This window comes from Dermochelys coriacea, chromosome 9 (assembly GCF_009764565.3).
Source record: "Dermochelys coriacea isolate rDerCor1 chromosome 9, rDerCor1.pri.v4, whole genome shotgun sequence".
Taxonomy (NCBI): domain Eukaryota; kingdom Metazoa; phylum Chordata; order Testudines; family Dermochelyidae; genus Dermochelys; species Dermochelys coriacea.
In genome coordinates this window covers 102,980,715-103,003,107 of record NC_050076.1, presented here as the reverse complement: position 1 = coordinate 103,003,107, position 22,393 = coordinate 102,980,715, and the positions used below count along the sequence as shown (strand labels likewise).

The following is a 22,393-nucleotide window of genomic DNA, read 5'->3' as shown; positions in this document are numbered from 1 at the left end:
AAGGGTTAATAAGGGTTCTACACTTTTACATGCACATATTTACCTGCCATCTGTAAGGAGACACTGGAGAATTTGTTTCATCTGTTGAGACACTTAAAAACAAAAAAACCAACAACACTATTTGAATATATATTTTCTTGGTTTTACTATGTTACTACTTTTTACACACTAATAGCAAGATTTTCAAAATATTTTATACTAATATAGAAATTTGATATTTTAAGAGGATTTGTTGAGGTCAGAATGCAGTGTTAAAAATACACATCGTTATCAACACTGTTTTGATGTTTTGTTTGTTGCCTAACAATTTTATAACCAATACTGTCAAAAGTAATTTTATGAGCATTTGATTAAAATGTAATGAAATCTGAGATTTTTACTTCCAGATCCATTTCAAGCTCCTTTATAGTTTTAGCATGCTATGCTTACCATTTTCCAAGTTTATTTCCAATACATACGATAACTGGATAACATTTATCTTTAAAATATTACTTGTGGAATTCTGTTACTTCCTTTGTTCAAAAACCAGGCACACTTTATTTTTACTGTTAATTTTGAATAAAGTCTATTCTAATGCCATTTTAAAAGGGCACTTTCAGTTTAAGCACACACGCATTTGGGTTTTTTTTTTTTGGTTTACACTGAATATTAAGTACATCTAAGATTACTACAACTGAAAGTTCAGAGTAACAATTTCTGTATTGTTTCCAGAGTTTTTACTTTGTGACTGCACCAGCCCTGTATATAGCCAGTTTCACTGTTTCCCCTGTATGGTCAGTTTTCGTGTGTGTGTGGGTCCTTCACACAGCAACAGGGTAGAGAGACATTTTAGAAGAGAGGAAAATTAAATTGTAGAACCTCAAAAGTTCACAGGGGCACCAATGGGTGGATACAGTACTTGAAACGACTTTTATTATTCAATTTCAAAAAATGAGATTAAAGTTGGTATCTTTTTAAATTCTTTGAACAAAATCGTCCTTCCAAGTTGCTACTTAAAACTCACTGTTTCAGTAATGAGTATCAGGAACCATTTTGGCTGACACTGGGGACCGAACCAGGGACTTCCAGAGCTGAAAGCATGAGTCCCATCTTGAGCTGAAGAACCAGACAGTACTGGGGCTGTAAGAGATCCTCTCTTTTGAGGACTGTGCACAAGGTGGGATACATAGCGCTCACCAAACCGTGGGCTACACTTAAAGTCATCTACAACCTGGTAACAGCTAGATGGGTAGCAACTTGCTATTTCTGCTCCTACTACGCAAGAGCTGGGCATATCCTGTTATTTTGTTTGTCTTCCTGAAGCTATTGTAGTACTGCCCTCCTGAACCTGGCATCTTACATAAAACAGTGCTTGACAAAGGTCAGTAGACTACTCAAAGTTGTTGCCTTACAGATGTAGCCAAGAATAAAAGATATCAAGTCGAATTCCCCTCTATACCCTAAATAGAAGTATTAATTTATGTATCAGGCCTATAAGATGTTCAGCACACCCACAGAAGGACTTAGGCCTGAAACAGGCTGGTATATAAATTCCCAGGGGCTGTAGTGTGGCTCAGAAGTGGGCAACGGATTATGTTGCGTCATACAATACGACATCACTGAATACAACACAATACAAAGTGAAGGATAAAAAAGCAGCAAATCATTTCTGATGACAAGGTTATATTTCTGAAATAACTGCAGTAGATACAAAGTTGCTATATGCTCTGCCAAGACTTTTAGCAGGTAGATTTAAAAATAGACAGGAGATATAGGATCTTTCTACAGTACCGTTCTGGGGAGCAAAACTACAAATGTTACAGGCAAATACAAGTTGCAGTTTGGGAAACAGGCTGCAAAATTTCTACTGTGGGCCATTATAGGTTCAGTTAAAATCCTAATTTTTAGGATAATTGCATTAGAAAAATCTAAGGAGTAAAAACAGCAATGCACAAAAACAATGAACCAGAAACAATCCTGTGATGGAGTGTTCACCCAATGAAAGGCCTGGAAGGGTTAAGATGGCTAAGTGAGCCAATTAAGTGCCTAGGCTGCACCTGAAGGAGACAGGGAGCTCAGCTGGGCAGGAACAGGTGGGGCCTATATAATCCAGGAAGCTGGCAACAGAGGGGACTGCATGGAAGTAGTCACTCCCTGGGTGAAGGGAGGTGTGGTTTGGACTATAGAGGATAGTCCAAAGTCACTCCCTGGGAAGAGAGAATTGGGAGGCTGACAAACCTGAGGGGGGGGGAAAGCTTGGAAGGTAGGACAAGGCTCAGGGGCAAAGCAGCAAGATGTGGGATAGGTCAAACCTTGGCTGCCGATGACAGGGCCCCTGAGCCAGGACCCGGATTAAAGGGCACACCCAGGTCCCCCTACCAGCCACTGATGAAGTGGCACCAGCAGGGCAGTGAGCAAGAAAACTGCCTGAACCCATTTGTCAAGAGGGACTTTGATAACCCAGAAGTGGGGGAAAACATGTATGGTCAACTGGCCGGAGAGGCTGAGTCATGAAGAGGAGGCTGCGGTTCCTGGAGTGAGAGGGGTCCGCAGGGTGAGAGGACAAAGGAAGAGACACCACCAGGGGAGGGCACAAGGCCTGGTTGAACTTAATTCCCAGGATGGCAAGCAGGTGAGTCAACCCTGTAAGAACTCATTTTTGGTTATACATGGAAAATGTACCTTTTTCAAAAGGTACAATATATGTTAAGATGCTTGGAACCAGTCCTGTGTGAGATATATTGTACACAATTTTTAAATCACTTAGATATGTATTTATCATTTATAGACCTATTCACCAAGGAAATCCAATCTGAATAGAAAGCATTGAAAAACAATTTTAGAGAAAATTTTACTTGTATAGCTATTTCCTTTCTGCCTTTTCATTTATTACTGCAAATATTTAATAGGAAACAAAGATCCTGTTTTTAAGTTCCATCTATTTGCGTTGATTATTCCTTACTTGAAGTCAATCCTGTTAGTTACAGACTAGGCTACTGAGGAGAGGATTATGTTCTCACAGACTCTGGGCTCCAATTTACTTGTTAAAAACTGTTCCCTCCGACATTAAAAGGCAAGTTTGTCTCTGACAAATCTGTTTGTTAGAAATAGCATATCTATTGGTCCTCTGCCTAGGACTGGTTCAAACAGACAAAAAGATGCTAGTTAAAAATCGACCTTATGAAGAGACCTTTCCCCCCATGATTGCTCCTGAATATACCAAGTAATCGTGCTCTCCCCTGCCTAGTAACTGGGTTTAGGATTTGGCATTATTCACGGATATGGTTTGCAGAGTAGCTTTTCCACTCCTGATGCTTCTCACTATTTACAGTTGGGAAATGTATATTAGCAGATGCAAACAGCAAAAACCTCCATTAAAGAACATTAGCAAGCCAACAGTATCCCTAGAAAAAACAAATAAAATTTAGGATTAAAAAAAATGCTTGCTTTCAGTTTACTGCTCAATGTTAATTCCTAAATAACTCGGAAATGCACTGTTTACACCATCTAGAAATGTTTTTAACTTAAACTGTTAATAATTTTAAACACCAAAACTAATTCTCAAGTTCTACTTCAATGTTCAAAGTGAGAAATTCCACACCTATCCCCAAGTTATTCCCAATATAGATAAACTAACCTGACTATATTTCAAAGAATACAAATGGTAAATTAAACTCAATGGCTGTGTGTGCTTTCCATTAGGGACATGCCAAAATTAAACAAAACTGACATCTAAGGGACACTGTCAACTTGCATTCTTTTAAAATTGGCAAATTAAAACAAATTCTTTTGACAGGGCACCCTTTCAAAGAGCATTCAGAGTTTTTTCTTTAAAATGCTTTATAAAAATTCTACCTATTATCTGTTCCTCTCAACCCGAAAGAAACTGACTAAAAAGGGCAGTGAAACTGACTACACGCACAACCTGCCAAATGTGCCAGGTAAACAAAATGATAAAGATATTTTCACTGACTTCTATCAGAATAATCTTGGATGTTACTACAAAAATCTAATAGGCACATATTCACAGAAAGAAATAAGTGAAAGATAAATATGCAATTCATTCCCAAGTATTTCAAACATGCATCATCAGAGGAACTGGTGTAAGCTTTTAGTTATATAGAACAAAATTCTTCAGTTTATAACTGAACTTCAACCATGGAATCTGAGCAACACAAACCATACGAATGTTAGATACTTCGGTAAGATATTAGAATTCAATTCAGCTCCAATGGTGCAGGGAAGTGCAAACCAAGGGACCAAGAGAAAAATCAAGCCTGAGAAGAGTAGGTCTCTCTGCTAAACCCCCAAGTTTTCCATTGGATCAGCTCCTCAACCAGACTCTCAGCTGTGAGAATCTTACTCTGCACAATCCCTCACTACCCTCATATTGGTTTTCTGCTGCTGGGGACAGAGTCAGATGGTGGTATTAGCAGACACTAAGCAAATCTGGCCTTTGTTTCCTAAAAAAACCCCACATCCCTTTATCAACACTGGTATAAGTAAAGTTTGGGTCTCTCATCACAAAAGGCAGATACGGTCACCCAGCAGAGTAGTGATACAGCAAAGGGCACATGGTGGTCCAGAGTACTAATAATTTTATGAACTCATGGCTGAAAGAATAAGAACTTTGATAATCAAGTTTAACGGTGTGAAAAAAACAGACCTACAGAAAAATACATTGCTGTAAAATGTCTTAACGATCATGTTATACCAGAATTAAAAACAAAAAATAATTTCTTGAAAGAGAACAACAAAACCCCAGCACAGCTAAAAAGTGCTCTGGTATTATTATTCCAACAGTTTTCTTCCACATCCAAATTTTGTCACTGGAAGGAGTGAGAGGCTCCCACAAAAGTCCACAAGAGTTATTCACAAACATTCAAGGGCAGAATTCAGTCCTCATTGTTCACTGATCCTTCATCCCTACCCTGTATAAAATGATCACAAAAACACATCTTATTTCAGTACTATGAAAGAAAGCAATAAAAATTTCTTAATACCTTTTTTCAGATTCCACGGTCTGCTTTGGCCTGTTTCTTGTGTTTACTGAGGTTGAATGATTAAGAAGCCTACAAAGAAAACAAACACTTATCTGACAACTCTCTTGTTAGTAACCTCTTTAAAGCATTCAGCACCTTCTCCATTAAACGCTTCCCTACAAAATAAACACTCTGAATATTTAAGAGGCATATTTTAATAGAATCTGAATGTGCTTCTATAAAGAAAACCCAACAGAGCCCAGTCATACTTCCACTGAAGTCAACAGCAGAGTTTCCAACTTCTATGCCCTCTCAAGTCTTGCAATAGTAGGTATTTCTTTAAACAAAACAAAACCAAAAACCAACTCTTTACGATCTCAGAAAAAGCTAGGTCTCCTGCCTCATTTTTTACACAAGAGGCTACCACATCAACTGTTCTCATTGGGTTTAAAGCCAGCCAGCCTTCAGTTTCGAGGCCCAGTCACTATTCACCCAAAGTGGCAAAGACAGGAGACAATAGGACATGGGAATGAAGAGTGGGAGCAGTCAAGAAGAATGTACAGGTGGCTAGCGAGGCACAGCATGGAGAGTAGGGGAAATGTAAAAACAAACAGGAGACTGGCAGTGGGGTTTTGAGCAGAAGACTGCGGGAAAGGCTGAGAGAATTGGGGGGAGGACGGGAGAGTCAGAACAATGATGGGGAGAATGGTGATGAATAAAATGGCAATACCCTCCTCAATCCTGGAATAGGCAACTGGAGTCACCCTCAAAACAGCTGGTGGCCTATGCTTGTATGTGCATTTAGGGGTGGATTATTACCCTGAAACAGGTTTCAGAGTAGCAGCCGTGTTAGTCTGTATTCGCAAAAAGAAAAGGAGTACTTGGGGCACCTTAGAGACTAACAAATTTATTTGAGCATAAGCGAAGTGAGCTGTTGCTCACGAAAGCTTATGCTCTAATAAATTTGTTAGTCTCTAAGGTGCCCCAAGTACTCCTTTTCTTTTTACCCTGAAACAATCACACACAGGGTAGAAGGAGATGGGACTGCCCCCCTTAAAGGATTAAAAAGACAGAAGGCAAACCAATAAACAGAGCAATTTTTTTAACTGAACAATTTTCAAGCAAGTCCCATGCTATTTTGGGGTTGACTCAGGATTTTTGAATTCTTAGAACAGAAAATATTGCACTGTAATACTCCATCCATTTCATGGTGAGCAGGATTGAGAACAAAGTGTACTCTTAAATTACACAGTGAGCTGTAGCTCACAAAAGCTTATGCTCTAATAAATTTGTTAGTCTCTAAGGTGCCACAAGTACTCCTTTTCTTTTTACAAAAACCTAGAACTCAGTAATGATGATGATGATTATGATAATAAAAACAACTATGTACGAGAAGGATAAACAGGAAAATTGGAAAAGCGAAACAGACACCTACCTTTTAAGTCACAGATCAATCATTCTTACAACTGTCTTTAGTAGCAGTGAATTAATTTTAACTGACTTTCATTCAACCTCATCATAGGTGGCTCAGCTTAATGGTATTACAAATACTTTTCAATGACAGGGTAAGTGTCGTATTGTGTTGTGACTATACAAACCTCATTTAACTCGACAAAGTCATGCAGATTGAACTTAAACTGGAAAATATACTCCCTCCAGTCCACGTTCCTGATATTCAGTCTTTAAAGATTGAATATTTTGGGGGTGTTTTGAGGTAGGAAAAAGAAATTCTAATTCTCCAGAACAAATTCTTACATAAGGCTGCAATGTTTGTGCTATGTGATATAGCAAATACTGTAAAATAATGAAACCATTTTAGGATCATTAGTTTTCAGGAAATATTTCCACTGAAGTCAGTGGACAATTTAGAGGATAATGATGGCAACATAAGACCCTTGGAATAAAATTAAAGATTAAAAAAATGCAATAATTTGAATCACTTAACTTTGATGCCACAACTGAAACTGTCACTGTAGATAAAATGATTTCATGTAAGTAAGACACGCAGTTTTAGAAATAAGCTGTTTGACATATTAAATACTAACGACGTGCACATTTTTGCTGGTTGAAGCTATTTCCATTAATGATACAAGTCAATGATGCTTCCAATTATTAAAAACCAAGACATTTATATGGATGTTCAAATATATTTTGAACAGTATACTTCCTAAAAAATTCAGATCTCTTTCTAGTCTTGAAAATAGTCTGGAACAGTATAAACAAAAATGAACTCAGAGTAAATATACTGGTAAGTAATAGCAAGTTCAGTATCTCTCAGGTTAGTGGTTGGATGTTTGACTAGTCAGGGCTTTTCGAATTTCCTGTGAGACTGAATGACAGAGCTAAATGGATTTTTGCAGGTTTATTGGGAAAATGTTGTCTACAGCCTCTTTATAAAACTGCATGGAAGTTAATCTATATTTACTAAGTTTCCAAACCCAACAGTTCAAGGTAAAATTCTCTGAACTGGAGAAAGTCATTCCTTCATTCTAAACATTGCCACGCCGTCCTGCCCCCCCGCCCCCCGAGAACATTATACTTTTCTCAAAAAACCAACCAACCACCAGACATTAGAAAGCTTTGTAATTCCAAAACTAAGATTCCAGTTTATAAAAAATGCCAACAAACTGCAGGGTGTATGCAAAAATGAATGTGTCAAGTCACTCACAAATTCTTAACTCATGTTATTCTCAGAGTGATTCTACCAGGACAGACTCCATAATTTCTATCCACATCACATCTCTTCACACTCAACCCTCACTCTTTATAATACATAACAATCAGTAGTTGAAGGGAATCTGGCCTTATTTATCACTAGACAAGTACTTCAGTATTTCTTTGCAAGACATATAGCATGAGTACCATAGTTTTCTCCTGTTTAAAAAGATCCCATGTCCTGAGAATTACACAAATTTTGCTGTACACTGAATTAGTGTATACAATGTCCACCTGACCAACATCATGAAGTTTAGTTATTGCATGGTAAATGAAAATCACTCAGATTTTCAGTCTCCCATTGACAGACATTACAAGTACAGCATCTTCTCCAAACTTCAGATTAGAAGGGATGATGGGGGCCTGACCTTACCTGTGCTCACTTTCCAAAGTTTAATAGGTTTTGTTTCTAAATAATGTGGAATCTTCACTTGGCATTAGTAGGCTCTCTAATGTTTGTGTTTCCTGAGTACACTACATTGTTCTCAAGAGTTTTCCAGGTCAAGTGAAAAATTGTGTCACGATACCTTAACTGGATGTTAAAAGATTATTGGCTGGAAGTCCCTTTCTATTAAAATACTCAAGAATTGCTCAGTGACAGGAGTCACTGCAGAATATGCCAGGTGTACAGGAACTTGGTGGGCCTTGCAAGTGGGGTAAGGAATTCAGATGGACTCCAAAATCAATAGGCAGAAGGACCCCATTCCTTTCAAGGCAGTATCTCATCTTTACATATGGTTCTTCCTTTCATATCCCAATATTGAAATTCTTGTACCCCACGTGGCTTTTACTGGTTGCCCACTCCCTCCATCTTGAACTTTGCAGAAAATTGTTATCTAGGGCAAGATATAATACTTGAAATTTCAGGTTGGTTGCTTAGGTCTGGTGAAGTCAGTGGTGGTGACTGGAAAAAAAAAAAAGTCAAGCTTGTAAGTGGAAGTTACCTCTGCATAGCTAATGTTAAACTACCTGCTGTTCTGACACACAAACACACTTCCTCTTGGACAATACTGAATGTGTTTATAACAATTTAGTTTGTGATCAATTTTTTGGCCATTAAATATCCTATACTAATTCACTCAGTTACTTTGTTCTATTTTTCATAAGCCAAGTCTTGATAATGTTGCTCTTGTCTAACATGCGATCTTCAGAGTTTTAAGCTCCACAAACACTAGATACCTGGATGCACGTCCTGCAGCCCTCGTCCTCTGGAAGAGTTTTTCACTGAATGAAGTTCTATAGCTTAATGGTCTCCGTCTGTATTCGCATTTCATGTACACCAAAGCCAGAAATGGAAGAAGAAAGCAGGAGAAGTTGATGGGAGAGGACAGGGAAGTCATTAGTATAGAAAGCAGAAAAGAAAAAGAGGATAGATTTCACAGGATTAAAAGAAAACATGCTAAATGATCAGAGTTAAGGTTAATAAGAAATTATTAGGATGCATAAATTTTAGAGGAGTCCATGTGATCAGGTCAAAATTGCACAATGTAAACATTTACAAAGTTGTAGATTCAAAAGCGGAATATTTCAACTGTTAATCTCTAATTCTAATTCTTATTGCGGTCACTACAAGGAATTATACATTCACAAAAAATTATGGGCCAAAATCAGGGCTGACTTACATCTTGCTGTATTTTGCTGATAGCATATAGTTTAAATCAGTACTGAGTTTGTCTCCACATTTTAAAAAAATTTACACAAATATTAAATACAAGTGCCACAGATATAGCAGTAAAGCTTAGCAAATCAATAGGTTCATGCAAGTATAAACATTGCACTGCCAACCAAAGCAGAATTTAGAGTTCTGAACTAAATTACTAAATACAGCACAGTAATGGCTATGCTTAACAAATTTCAGAGTAGCAGCCATGTTAGTCTGTATTTGCAAAAAAGAAAAGGAGTACTTAAATGCATCCGATGAAGTGAGCTGTAGCTCATGAAAACTTATGGTCAAATAAATTTATTAGTCTTTAAGGTGCCACAAGTACTCCTTTTCTTTTTGTGGCACCTTAGAGACTAACAAATTTATTTGAGCATAAGCTTTCATGAGCTACAGCTCACTTCATCGGATGCAACCAATGAATAAATTTGTTAGTCTCTAAGGTGCCACAAGTACTCCTTTTCTTTTATGCTTAACAAAAGTAATTTAAGGCAGCACTACGTTAGAAGTCTGGTCTTCAGAGGAAATGTTTGGTGTAACAAATGATGACAAGGAGATTTGCAATGTTTTTCCAATATAATTATCACCGTTTAAAAAAACTAACATGAGTGTTTTTAAACCATTGTTTACTATAATTTTTAAATATTGTTTATATTTTATAATACAGTAAAAATTCAATATTTTCTTAGTATTTTTTTTGCCAGTTGCCAGCTAACCAGGACTAAACATTACTGTTTCCTACTTATTTACCTTCCCCATGGACACCTCCCCATTCCTGAATACTTTAAATAGAATTACAAGTAATTAAAGCTATAGAAACATTCATTTTATCAAAAAGAAAAGGAGTACTTGTGGCACCTTAGAGACTAACAAATTTATTAGAGCATAAGCTTTCGTGAGCTACAGCTCACTTCATCGGATGCATTTGGTGGAAAAAACAGAGGAGAGATTTATATACACACACACAGAGAACATGAAACAATGGGTTTATCATACACACTGTAAGGAGAGTGATCACTTAAGATAAGCCATCACCCACAGCAGGGGGGGGAAAGGAGGAAAACCTTCCATGGTGACAAGCAGGTAGGCTAATTCCAGCAGTTAACAAGAATATCAGAGGAACAGTGGTGGGTGGGGTGGGGGGGAGAAATACCATGGGGAAATAGTTGTACTTTGTGAATGGATGAGTCATTACACAAAGTAAAACTATTTCCCCATGGTATTTCTCCCCCCCACCCCACCCCCCACTGTTCCTCTGATATTCTTGTTAACTGCTGGAATTAGCCTACCTGCTTGTCACCATGAAAGGTTTTCCTCCTTCCCCCCCCTGCTGTTGGTGATGGCTTATCTTAAGTGATCACTCTCCTTACAGTGTGTATGATAAACCCATTGTTTCATGTTCTCTGTGTGTGTATATAAAAATATCTCCTCTGTTTTTTCCACCAAATGCATCCGATGAAGTGAGCTGTAGCTCACGAAAGCTTATGCTCTAATAAATTTGTTAGTCTCTAAGGTGCCACAAGTACTCCTTTTCTTTTTGCGAATACAGACTAACACGGCTGCTACTCTGAAACCTGTGATTCATTTTATCTGCTCACACTTAATATTAAACTCAGCTAACACCAATTCATTAGTTGCAATATAATAATTACTCAAGGGGGATACACTCTGGCCAATTTCTAAAGCTTGACAATATGCAGCTGCAATATCAGGATATTTTAGGGTTTGATATCTTTCACAATGTTTTAAGAAAAACAGATGCATAGCATCCCCAGCATCTCATTGCTAGGCTGAAATTTAAGACACTACTGAAAACTGTATTCATCTGATTATGGAATGTGTCATCTTGCTACATTGCTGCCACACTCTCTGCTTCCTTCAGTCTTGCTCCTGCACAGCTGAGCACATTTGTGGGAAATCCTATGACCATGCAGACTCCTCTCCTATGAACACTCTTTTACCCCTCTTAATTTTGCCATATTCCTTATAAAACACCACTTCACCATCACATAATGACAGGTTTCAGAGTAGCAGCCATCTTAGTCTGTATTCGCAAAAAGAAAAGCAGTACTTGTGGCACCTTAGAGACTAACAAATTTATTAGAGCATAAGCTTTCGTGAGCTACAGCTCACTTCATCGGATGCATTTGGTGGAAAAAACAGAGCCCTAGCCACTATGGATGTAGAAGCCCTCTACAACAACATTCCACACAAAGATGGACTACAAGCTGTCAGGAACAGTATCCCCGATACTGTCACGGCTAACCTGGTGGCTGAACTTTGACTTTGTCCTCACCCATAATTATTTCACATTTGGGGACAATGTATACCTTCAAATCAGCGGCACTGCAATGGGTATGCCAACATTTTTATAGCTAACTTCCTCAGCTCTCGTCCCCTAATGCCCCTACTCTATTTGTGCTACATTGATGACATCTTCATCATCTGGACCCATGGAAAAGAAGCCCTTGAGGAATTCCACCATGATTTCAACAATTTCCATCCCACCATCAACCTCAGCCTGGACCAGTCCACACAAGAGATCCACTTCCTGGACACTACGGTGCTAATAAGCGATGGTCACATAAACACCACCCTATATCGGAAACCTACTGACCGCTATTCCTACCTACATGCCTCTAGCTTTCATCCAGATCATACCACTCGATCCATTGTCTACAGCCAAGCGCTACGATATAACCGCATTTGCTCCAACCCCTCAGACAGAGACAAACACCTACAAGATCTCTATCATGCATTCCTACAACTACAATACCCACCTGCTGAAGTGAAGAAACAGATTGACAGAGCCAGAAGAGTACCCAGAAGTCACCTACTACAGGACAGGCCTAACAAAGAAAACAACAGAACGCCACTAGCCATCACCTTCAGCCCCCAACTAAAACCTCTCCAACGCATCATCAAGGATCTACAATCTATCCTGAAGGACGACCCATCACTCTCACAGATCTTGGGAGTCAAGCCAGTCCTTGCTTACAGACAGCCCCCCAATCTGAAGCAAATACTCACCAGCAACCACACACCACACAACAGAACCACGAACCCAGGAACCTATCCTTGCAACAAAGCCCGTTGCCAACTCTGTCCACATATCTATTCAGGGGATACCATCATAGGGCCTAATCACATCAGCCACACTGTCAGAGGCTCGTTCACCTGCGCATCTACCAATGTGATATATGCCATCATGTGCCAGCAATGCCCCTCTGCCATGTACATTGGCCAAACTGGACAGTCTCTACGTAAAAGAATGAATGGACACAAATCAGACGTCAAGAATTATAACATTCAAAAACCAGTTGGAGAACACTTCAATCTCTCTGGTCACTCGATCACAGACCTAAGAGTGGCTATCCTTCAACAAAAAAGCTTCAAAAACAGACTCCAACGAGAGACTGCTGAATTGGAATTAATTTGCAAACTGGATACAATTAACTTAGGCTTGAATAGAGACTGGGAATGGATGAGTCATTACACAAAGTAAAACTATTTCCCCATGGTATTTCTCCCCCCCCACCCCACCCCCCACTGTTCCTCTGATATTCTTGTTAACTGCTGGAATTAGCCTACCTTGCTTGTCACCATGAAAGGTTTTCCTCCTTCCCCCCCCTGCTGCTGGTGATGGCTTATCTTAAGTGATCACTCTCCTTACAGTGTGTATGATAAACCCATTGTTTCATGTTCTGTGGGTGTGTATATAAATCTCCCCTCTGTTTTTTCCACCAAATGCATCCGATGAAGTGAGTTGTAGCTCACGAAAGCTTATGCTCTAATAAATTTGTTAGTCTCTAAGGTGCCACAAGTACTCCTTTTCTTTTCACCATCACAGAATGGCACATCCAGAAACCACCTGCCAATGTACCATTGACTCTCCCAAGTAATGCTCTCAGAGCCCCCATTCAGGATTGCACTGATTCCATTCCATTCTCCCCAACATCAAATACAAGCTTCTGGTCCTCATCATTAACTTAGCCCTTCCCTACTTACCCTCTCTTGTAACTTCTCATATTGCCTTCTTTCCCCTTCTGACTCCACAGCAGCCAGCCTCCATCACCTGTTTTTCCACTTCCACAAGCACCTTTTTATTTTTTTCATTGTTACACCTATACGTAGAATACGCTGCCCAAATGAGTCCATAAAGCCACTCTCCTGTCTCACTCCAAATCCCTCCCTCAAGAGCCCCTTTCTCTGCAATGCCCATTGGAAACTGCCAGCTGACAACTGCTAACTAGCTGGCCAGGATGGACTACTAATATTCAACTTGTGTGTTTTATTATTTGAAAGACGCATGCTTGAACAAGGGTCCTCGCTCCTCATCCTTTAGCAAAATGTTACAATTTGGCCAGTCTGAATGGAGGAGTTACCCTCTAAAATCTGGTAACCTACATTCACTGATATCTTCATGTTCTGTAAAAATAACCAGCCACAGAGAAGCAGCACATGGTGCTGAACAGTCCTTTATAATCTACGCTTAGAGCATTTTAGCGCATCAGCAATAATGCCCAGAATTTGCCATTACTAAGTTCCATTTTTTACATGGGAGTGTTTCACTTTGAAAAGTGCCAGTGTTAAACACCTGATCAGATAATCAAGGACTAACTTAACATTATGAAAAAATATTCACATCAAATGGATTTCCTGCTCTCCTTTCCACTGGATGAGCAATGAAAAAAAAAATCATTAATTGCTATCTGTCACAATATACAGGTTACATCTGGACATTGTTGCTTCTCTGTCTAGCAATTTTATGAAAACAGACATGAGACACACCTAAAAAGTCTGTATGAATTTGTATGAATTTGTTTGACTGTAATGTCTTCAGTTGCACGTCTTCTATTCTCAAAGCTATAAAATAGAAAAGAGTTTTAAACAGACAACTTAAATGAAAAAAATTAAATATGGCACACAACTCATCTAATCTATTACTGTATTTGGATTTTGTATTACCTGTTTTTCTGCTCTTGTTGCAGTAGCTGAGCTGCTATTTTTCTCAAGTCAGTCACTTCTTTCAGTTCATCATCTTCCTCTGCCAACAGCTGTGCTTTCTGAAGCCTGAAAGATTAACTTAACTTAAATGTTTTGTTTTCAGTAGGTTATGGAAAGGCATGCATGTTTGGGGACTTGTTTTTTTAAGCAAATGATTGTGTTACTTGACAGCAATTGAAAAAAAAAAAAAACAACCTTCCTAAAAGTTGATCTGCCCAGTCACAGGTGCTTGTACCTACTATCGCAGAACTATGCTCTGGAAATATTGACTTTCAAAGGGATATTTATGAAGGCCTACCTTTTTTCATCTCCCCACTCATCATTCCCTTCTATTTTCTGCGATTTCTCAGGGTGTTTTCCTTGTTCCTTATACAGAAAGAAAAAAATTAAGAGTTTAGACATTAATGACCAAGATGTGTAGTCTAATTTTTTCCACTTAAGTTACCTTACCTTAACATAAGAGACAAATGGTCCCATTCGTACATCTCCTTGCTCAGGAATAGCTGCATCTTCTGTGTTAGGGTCAATGTAATCATACACCTCCTGGTCTAGGGATGATTGATCAAGTTTGAAAAAAAGAAAATACTAAACAATTCTCTCAACCTAACGTTATTCCTAAAAGGTACTTGTGACAGCCAACTGTAACTAATACAGTGAGCTCTTGCTATATCTAGACACATTTTTTCATTATTGTATATTTGTTGATCTTGTATTTATAATTTTATTTCAATGTTGTTTGAAGTGTAAATGCACAGATCTAATACATCATATAGTCTTGTGCGGTGCTTAGCGGAAATTATCTGCATCAGAAACAATAGTGTGTTTCTGTGTACTAAAAAGACTAGGCATTACCTTTATGTGAGTCAAATTTACTTCCTATTAAATGATTGTCATTCCTTAAAGTCTGTTCCCTCGTCGATTCTGATACCTGAGAGTGAAGGCTGATTGTGTCATCATCAGATGGCTGCAAAGAATAATCAGAATTAAAACATGACTGGCATACTAATTCAGTTTACTGATAAGCCACAGTGTTGTTAAAGAGTCTACTATGAGGGAAGATTTAGGTGAAACATTTATATGAATGCAAAGTGTGGTCAAGACATGTTTTGTTTCATCAGAAAGAGTACTTTTTATTTACAGTGCCCTGCAGCAAAATTTTGGGGCCACTGGTCTTTTAACTGAGTAAAGCGTGCCCCCTACAGAATCAACACTTTCTGAAGCACATAAATATTTCTCCACCCAACCAATTACCAAGTGCAAACCCACTTAAAGGAACTGTGATTCCATCCATTAAGTTTATGTGGCCACTTTACTTCTGATCAGTCTGACCTTTCTTGACATAAACCTGAAATACTCCTCCACTTTGTAGGAAATCAAACAACCTAATTATGCTTCAGATGAATTTGCAAGTACATTTTTTAGCCTAGACTTAAATCTTCCCTTAGTCCAAGTTTTATAATTTTACCATATTCAGTTTTAGTACTACTGTTACTCAAAACTGTAGTTGATTACACAGATTCATACAGCTACATAAGCAAGCTATTGGAAAAATAGGATAAATCCCCTTATAGTTTTTAAATGGTGCCGATAATATGTCTAACATGTCAATCAATAGTCCCCATTAACAAACAGCCAATGCAAAGAAAAATACATAATACCTCAGCTTATATTAATTAAAACAAATGATTAGAAAAACAAAAGCAACCCAAATTAATTGTTCCCTGTTGTAAAAAATGATCTTGCATTTTATATCTGAAAATGGCCAAACAAGCCACAACTGATTTGGTTCAGAGTTCAATTTTAAAAAAAGCTTGGAATGGGGGTGACGGAACACCATGCAACTAATGTGGGCTAAATATTCAGAGGGACATATAAATAATTTAAATATTTAATATCATTCTATGCTTTACAGAAAGTTTGACCAACAGAATTTGATCCAATAAAAGATGACACCTCACCCACCTGGGACCAACACAGCTATTACACATTTTACTGAGTTCATTTAACTGCAATATGCATTACATTAAAGCTTTCCCTAGTTATACAAAGCACATCTGAATGACAAAGAAATAAGCAATTTAGTGCAGCAAAATTATGCACAAGCTGAACGATAAACTGCTTCTGTAAATGAAGAAGAATACTATCTTTCAGTCCTCTTCTATCAACACAAAAATAAAAATATACAGTGAATAATAAAAACCGACTCACTTCAGTTGCAGACAATCTTTTATCCCCATTATCACTGCCAATCCCAGAGTCAGGACCATGATTTTTATTGGGATAAAAGTCTTCCATACTATAACAAAGAGAAGGCATTGAACATACTATAAGACAAAATATCACTTTTCTAAATGGTAGAGAAAGGAAGACACCATTTTCAAGATGTTTCCCCACCTATCTCTCTATGGTTGCTGGGACAAAGGGTTTCTTGGTTTTATTTTACACCCATCTGTAACACAAGACCCACTATAGAAATGTTTAGTGTGCTGAGAGGCTATTTTAAAGAAGGATATCAGATGAAAATTTTAAGATTGAGAAGATAAATTAGGGAAACAATCCTGAATTTTTTGGGAAGTTGGACGAGATAACCTAAGTCCATTCAAGCGCTGTGTGAATTTCAAGTGCAATATTCTGCACTAACTCCCCTCCACAGACACGAATTCTACATTAAGTTTCTTCTCATAGTTTGGCTTAATCCACTCTCAGTGCAGAGTAAGAGTCCACATGGGAAGATAGCCTGGAATAGCTGTTTTAAACTATTTCCCAGTGTAGATAAGCCCTTAGGTGTGGTATTTTGGCTGGTATCCAGCCTACATTCACATTTGTATATTTTCATCCCATTATAGGTTTCAGAGTAGCAGCCGTGTTAGTCTGTATTCGCAAAAAGAAAAGGAGTACTTGTGGCACCTTAGAGACTAACAAATTTATTAGAGCATAAGCTTTCGTGAGCTACAGCTCACTTCATCGGATGCATTTGGTGGAAAAAAAAGTTTTTTTCCATCCCATTATACTTTGTTAAGCCTCCTTGGATAACTAACTAGTTCTTCTCTCACAGAAGTTGTACGTTTCAGAGATCCCTGCCACAGCAAACAGCTCTTCTGTTTTATTCAGCACTAATACTGGCACAGGTTGTGGATGAAATTTTAAGTATGTTGCCAAGGGCAAAATCTTGTTCTGTAGGTAATACAGTTTTCTAAAACAAGACTGGTTAAAGATTGTTGATATCAGATACTTCTATTAACTGTTTCAGAACTATCTTAATTGAGAGAGTCCAGCTGTATACATTGCACTTTTTACTTCATTTGGACTTTTCAGGTTTGATTTCTCTTATTTTTCTGAGACTTTGTAAGGTATTGCTCAATTTAGAATTCCTTATAAATGTAAACAGCTGGATCAATATTGGAAGGCAGGCTTTCCATTTAGCAATACACAGTTCTATTTTGAGCAAGCTCAGAGGAATACAACTTCAATGCTATACTGTACTGTAGTAGTATGAAAAAGAAAAGCTACTCATTTCAAAAAACATTCAAATTCCACCTTTAGTCTAATTTCTGATGTACCCTACTGCTGAAAATTTGAAAAAGTACAATTACTATTTGCTTTGTAGCAAGAGATGAAAAGAATGAGATATAATATAATTAATATAATTCTTCTTTAAATCAGTTAATCAATTAACTTGTAATAATGATGCCTTAAAAGTAAATACAACTTTTAACATTACATGACCTTATTGTGAGAATAGTTCTCCATTATCCTAAACACTTATTTCATAGCAAACATTAAGTAGTTCTAAAGAAGAAAAGTATACCTGTCTGTGAGTGGCTGGGATGGGATTCTTTTACACAGTGATGGAAGATCTAAGGAATCTGGTTTTTTATCTATTCTGAGGCATTCTTGAATACTGAGGAATTTAAATATGTGAACTTTACCCTTTAAACATATCTGTTAAGAAACACATGAAAAATTAATTTAGATGGATGGTATATTTATATCATCATACACTTTCTACATTTAAGAGTTATTTATTTACTTTATACTATACAAGAATTTACTCTTCCCACTCTCAAATGAAAAAAAAAAAAAAAAAGAGCTTTAGTAGTTTAGCAGTCAGGGCTGGGGGGAAAAAAAAAAAAAAAAATCAAATTGTCCAGAAGCCTAAGACAAGCAGACCTGCTCTTTAGGCACATAAAAGTGCCAGGGCTGCCTGCCTGCAGAGTAAGGACAGCAGAGAAGACTGCCCACGGTCACAAACTTTTGAGGAGTGTAAGCTCGAAAGCTTGCGTCTCTCACCAACAGAAGCTGGTCCAATAAGAGATATTACTTTCAAATTTCAATGGGGGGGGGAGGGGGAAGTATGATATAATACCCAGATAAAGGTTGTGTACGTATCAGTAATTTAAGGCTAAATAAAAAAGTTACAGGAATGCAGTAATTACAAGCATCACAAGCCCAGGAATATCAGAATTAAATTTAAGAAATCCAAAAATGCAAAGGTATGGAAATGCAAAGGTATGGCTGTTTGGGTGCCTTTAATCCACCCTGTAATGATGTCATTCAATAACTAACAGTTACCATGCAATTATGACTAGTGCATATTGTTTGTAGTTTCAGATTAGATTAAACTGATTTTTAAGACTTTTTTGGGGGTGGGCCTTGCTCATTATGTCTCTATAGGGCTGGGTTGAGGAGAAGATCAGCAACAGAAAGCAGATGGAAAGAACAAGCAGAAACATGAATTCAGAGAAAGAAAGATAGCTGTGTGAGAGAGAAAGGAGACTAACCCTAATAGTCACACCTACAATTTTTCTCCTGGGTTAAATCTTTGGATGTTCATGACAATTTATCAGATTACCACACAGTATAACCAACATCAGCCTGATTTTCAAGGGTTTATTCATAGGTTTGTGGGTTTTTTAAAAGGACAGAATGGACTACTACAATTAGTTAATCTGGAGGCCAGAATAGATAATGTAAAGGGTGGGATGAATGATTAAACTACAAAATAATGTTTTGAGCAAAGGATTATGGGTCAAGAAATGCCCTTATTTCCTTGTGCCACTGGCAGTTGGTTGGTAATTAAACCTAACATCTCAACCTTTCTTAAAATGCTGGGACAGTTGAGAAAATGCAAGTTTTTTATACTAACCTGTGCCGGTGGTATCTGCATTGGATTGTTATCCAAAATTATTACTTGTAAATGATGTAATTTCCTATAACAAATTGGGATCTCTGTAACTTTATTACAAGAAAAATCCAGCTTTACCAAGGGAAGGTCTCCCAATTCTGTTAAGGGGGAAAGAAAACAAAATCAGACACCCTAATATTTTGTGTAATTTACCTATTTCAACACGAGGATGGTGAGCGGCTTACCATCTGGCAACACATGGAGATTATTTCTTCTAATGTTCAATTCTCTAAGTGACTGCAGTTTTCCTATTTGCTGGGGAAGGACCTGAATCTCATTGCAGCTGATATCCTAAGTAAAAGATAATGAGTCAATGAGCTGAATAGCTTGATTGAAATTAAACAAAGGAAAAAATTTCAGTGAAAGCTATTACAAAAACACGTTTTAAAGAACGATATCCTCATTCCTTCCCCCCCCCCCCGTCTTACCAAATTGAGAGTTGCTATAACTCAGTTCTAAGTAGAGCCTTTCCCAATCTGCAGCAACATTTGGTAGTATGGAAGCCCAATCAAGGAGTCTAATCCAATGGACAAGGAAAGACCACCTTGAGATTTGCACTGGACCCAATCAGGAGATCTGGATTTGAGTCCCATCTCTGTCTTTTGTGTGATTGCAGACAGCTCACCTACATTCTGTATCTCTGCAAAATGGGGATAACAACTTTTCTTGTTCCCTATGTTACACAATCACCTGAGACCCCTGGATTTAAAATGATGAGCCTCTAATGTAGCGGTTCCAAAACTGTGGGTTGAAACACCAAATGGGGTCACACCATCAGCAGAGGGAACGATGGCAATCCCTAGTGTGTGGAAAATGACATTTTGTGCCACACTGTGTAACCTTGCATATACAGTGTGTGCAAGGTCACGATGCATGGAGGACACCATTTCACTCTACAAAATGGCATCTTCTGCATAGCGTGACCTCACATGCACCATACATACAAGGTCACACTTTGCAGACAGTATCGTTTTATAGAGCAAAATGGCATCCTCCATGTGGCATGACTTCACACATACGGAGCATGCAAGGTCATGCGTGCAGAGGACACCATTTTGCTCTATAAAATGGCATCCTCCATGCTGTCTGTGGTCGCAGCAGGAAATACTTCATTAAGATAGGGTTGTGCTAGCAAAAAAAGTTTGGGAACCTGCTGCTCTACTGCCTCAGAAAAAATATATCAGTCTGGTCTCACAAAGACTGCTGCAGACTCATTAAACCTCTAAGTGGTTCAGCCACAGTGAATAAGCATGGTTTACACCTACTTCACACAGGTGTTGAAAGACTAAAATAATTAACGTTTGTTTAGGCATTCATGTAAGCATGGGAAGGTAGCTCTAAACAAGGTGGACAATGAACTGGTGGTCATTTTGCATAGGCAGGATGGTGCCAACATCCCTTGAATAGGTGATCTATGCAACACTGCGGTGATCACTCACGCATTCCATCTTTTGACATACCAGGACGCTATGGTGAGGAGCATGGCAGCAAGTGCTGTGTGTGATGTCAGCAGGAAACAAATAGCGAGGACCCCTTCCAGCCAAGATGTCGCCATGTACTTGAGCGGCTCCCTAGAAGGCGAATTTGGAACAGACTGGGGAGACTTTGCTTCACTTTGGACTTGTGCCCACAATGCTACATGATGGCTGCAGCAGCTTACTGGCTGCCTCTGGACATGGTATGAGGAACGTCAGGAGCTGGGAGTCCTGGTGCCACAGGTCAAGAACATCGAGCACGCAGTCATTACTCTGACAGCAAGGACCATACTCAAAAGGACACTGAAGGATGCCATCCGTTGACAGTAAGTAGAAAACCTGAGATAGAAGTCACATGAGGGCAAGGCTTTTGAGGTGACATGCAAGTGGGATGCCAGCAATCACTTCCTCCTTCAGCTTCACCTGAGTTGACAACTGGAAATTCAGCGATAGGGCTTGGCTCAATTGATTCCTGCTGAACGGAGCCATTGGAACCATCGATGCAGAAAGTTTGGCTATTCTAACGAGACGTTATCCCACATCTTGTGCAGCTGCAAACCCAACTCTAAAACCTGCCAGTTATGCCACACCACTATCCAAGACCACCTAGTCAAGACCATCCTGCTAACCGTGAGAAATGTTGCCATGAACTCCATCCCTGAAACGGAGAATCAACTGTGACTGGACATAGTCATTACTAATGAGGAACAGAAGGTGGTCATCATGGTGGATATCATAGTACCTTTTGAGACCAGAACCCTGGCCTTCTGCGGTGCCAGAGCTCAAAAACTGGAGAAATATGCCCCCGCGGCCGATGTTTTGAGTGCCAGGGGTTACAAGGTTCACACACACATACCGATTGTGGGAGCCTGGGGCACCAGGGATCCTGGTAACAAGCAAGTGCTTGTGGAATCGGTCAGCGCAGTGCCCGGCTAAAGCAGTGACTCATGGCTTCAGACACCATCAGGTGGTCAAGGGGCATTTATTTAGACTAGAATATATCACCAGACATTGGCAATACAGAAAAAATGAGCTACAGTGCCAATGAGAAGCAAAGACAGGAAAGTAGCTGAAATTCTTCTCTGGTGGACTGTATTTATTCATGGACAACCTACTTTAAAATTTCAATTAGTGAGGGACAATCTACAATCATTACTATATTTTCCACAAGCTACTCTTAGTATAACTTTCCATGAGTGATGTATTTGAGTATTTGGATACTGATATTTAAAATGTACTGTTAAATTTATTAACCCTAACTTGAGATATTGCAGATTATGTATTATATCCATTTTATGACTTTTTAAATCAAACTTGCTACTTTTGGATAATTTAACATTATACTTGGATGAACAGAATCTTCTTTATTAACCAGTGTTTTAGATAATTT

At 38.5% G+C, this 22,393-nt stretch overlaps 1 protein-coding gene across 3 annotated transcripts in view; it reads right to left on the bottom strand.

The window, feature by feature from the left end:
- LRCH2 (leucine rich repeats and calponin homology domain containing 2) overlaps window positions 1-22,393 on the bottom strand; it is an 89,262-nt gene that overhangs the window by 26,197 nt on the left and 40,672 nt on the right. The window contains exons 4-15 of one of the 3 annotated variants that reach the window (XM_043492918.1): window positions 19,714-19,819; window positions 19,490-19,626; window positions 18,152-18,285; window positions 16,552-16,639; window positions 15,196-15,307; window positions 14,794-14,891; window positions 14,642-14,709; window positions 14,305-14,409; window positions 14,128-14,202; window positions 8,856-8,933; window positions 4,983-5,051; window positions 44-92 (exon numbers count right to left, since the gene is read on the bottom strand). In XM_043492918.1, the coding sequence (XP_043348853.1) occupies window positions 44-92; window positions 4,983-5,051; window positions 8,856-8,933; window positions 14,128-14,202; window positions 14,305-14,409; window positions 14,642-14,709; window positions 14,794-14,891; window positions 15,196-15,307; window positions 16,552-16,639; window positions 18,152-18,285; window positions 19,490-19,626; window positions 19,714-19,819 (1,119 nt within the window). The remainder of the gene's footprint in view (window positions 1-43; window positions 93-4,982; window positions 5,052-8,855; window positions 8,934-14,127; window positions 14,203-14,304; window positions 14,410-14,641; window positions 14,710-14,793; window positions 14,892-15,195; window positions 15,308-16,551; window positions 16,640-18,151; window positions 18,286-19,489; window positions 19,627-19,713; window positions 19,820-22,393) is intronic. The other 2 variants (XM_038417594.2, XM_038417596.2) reach the window with 2 other exon arrangements.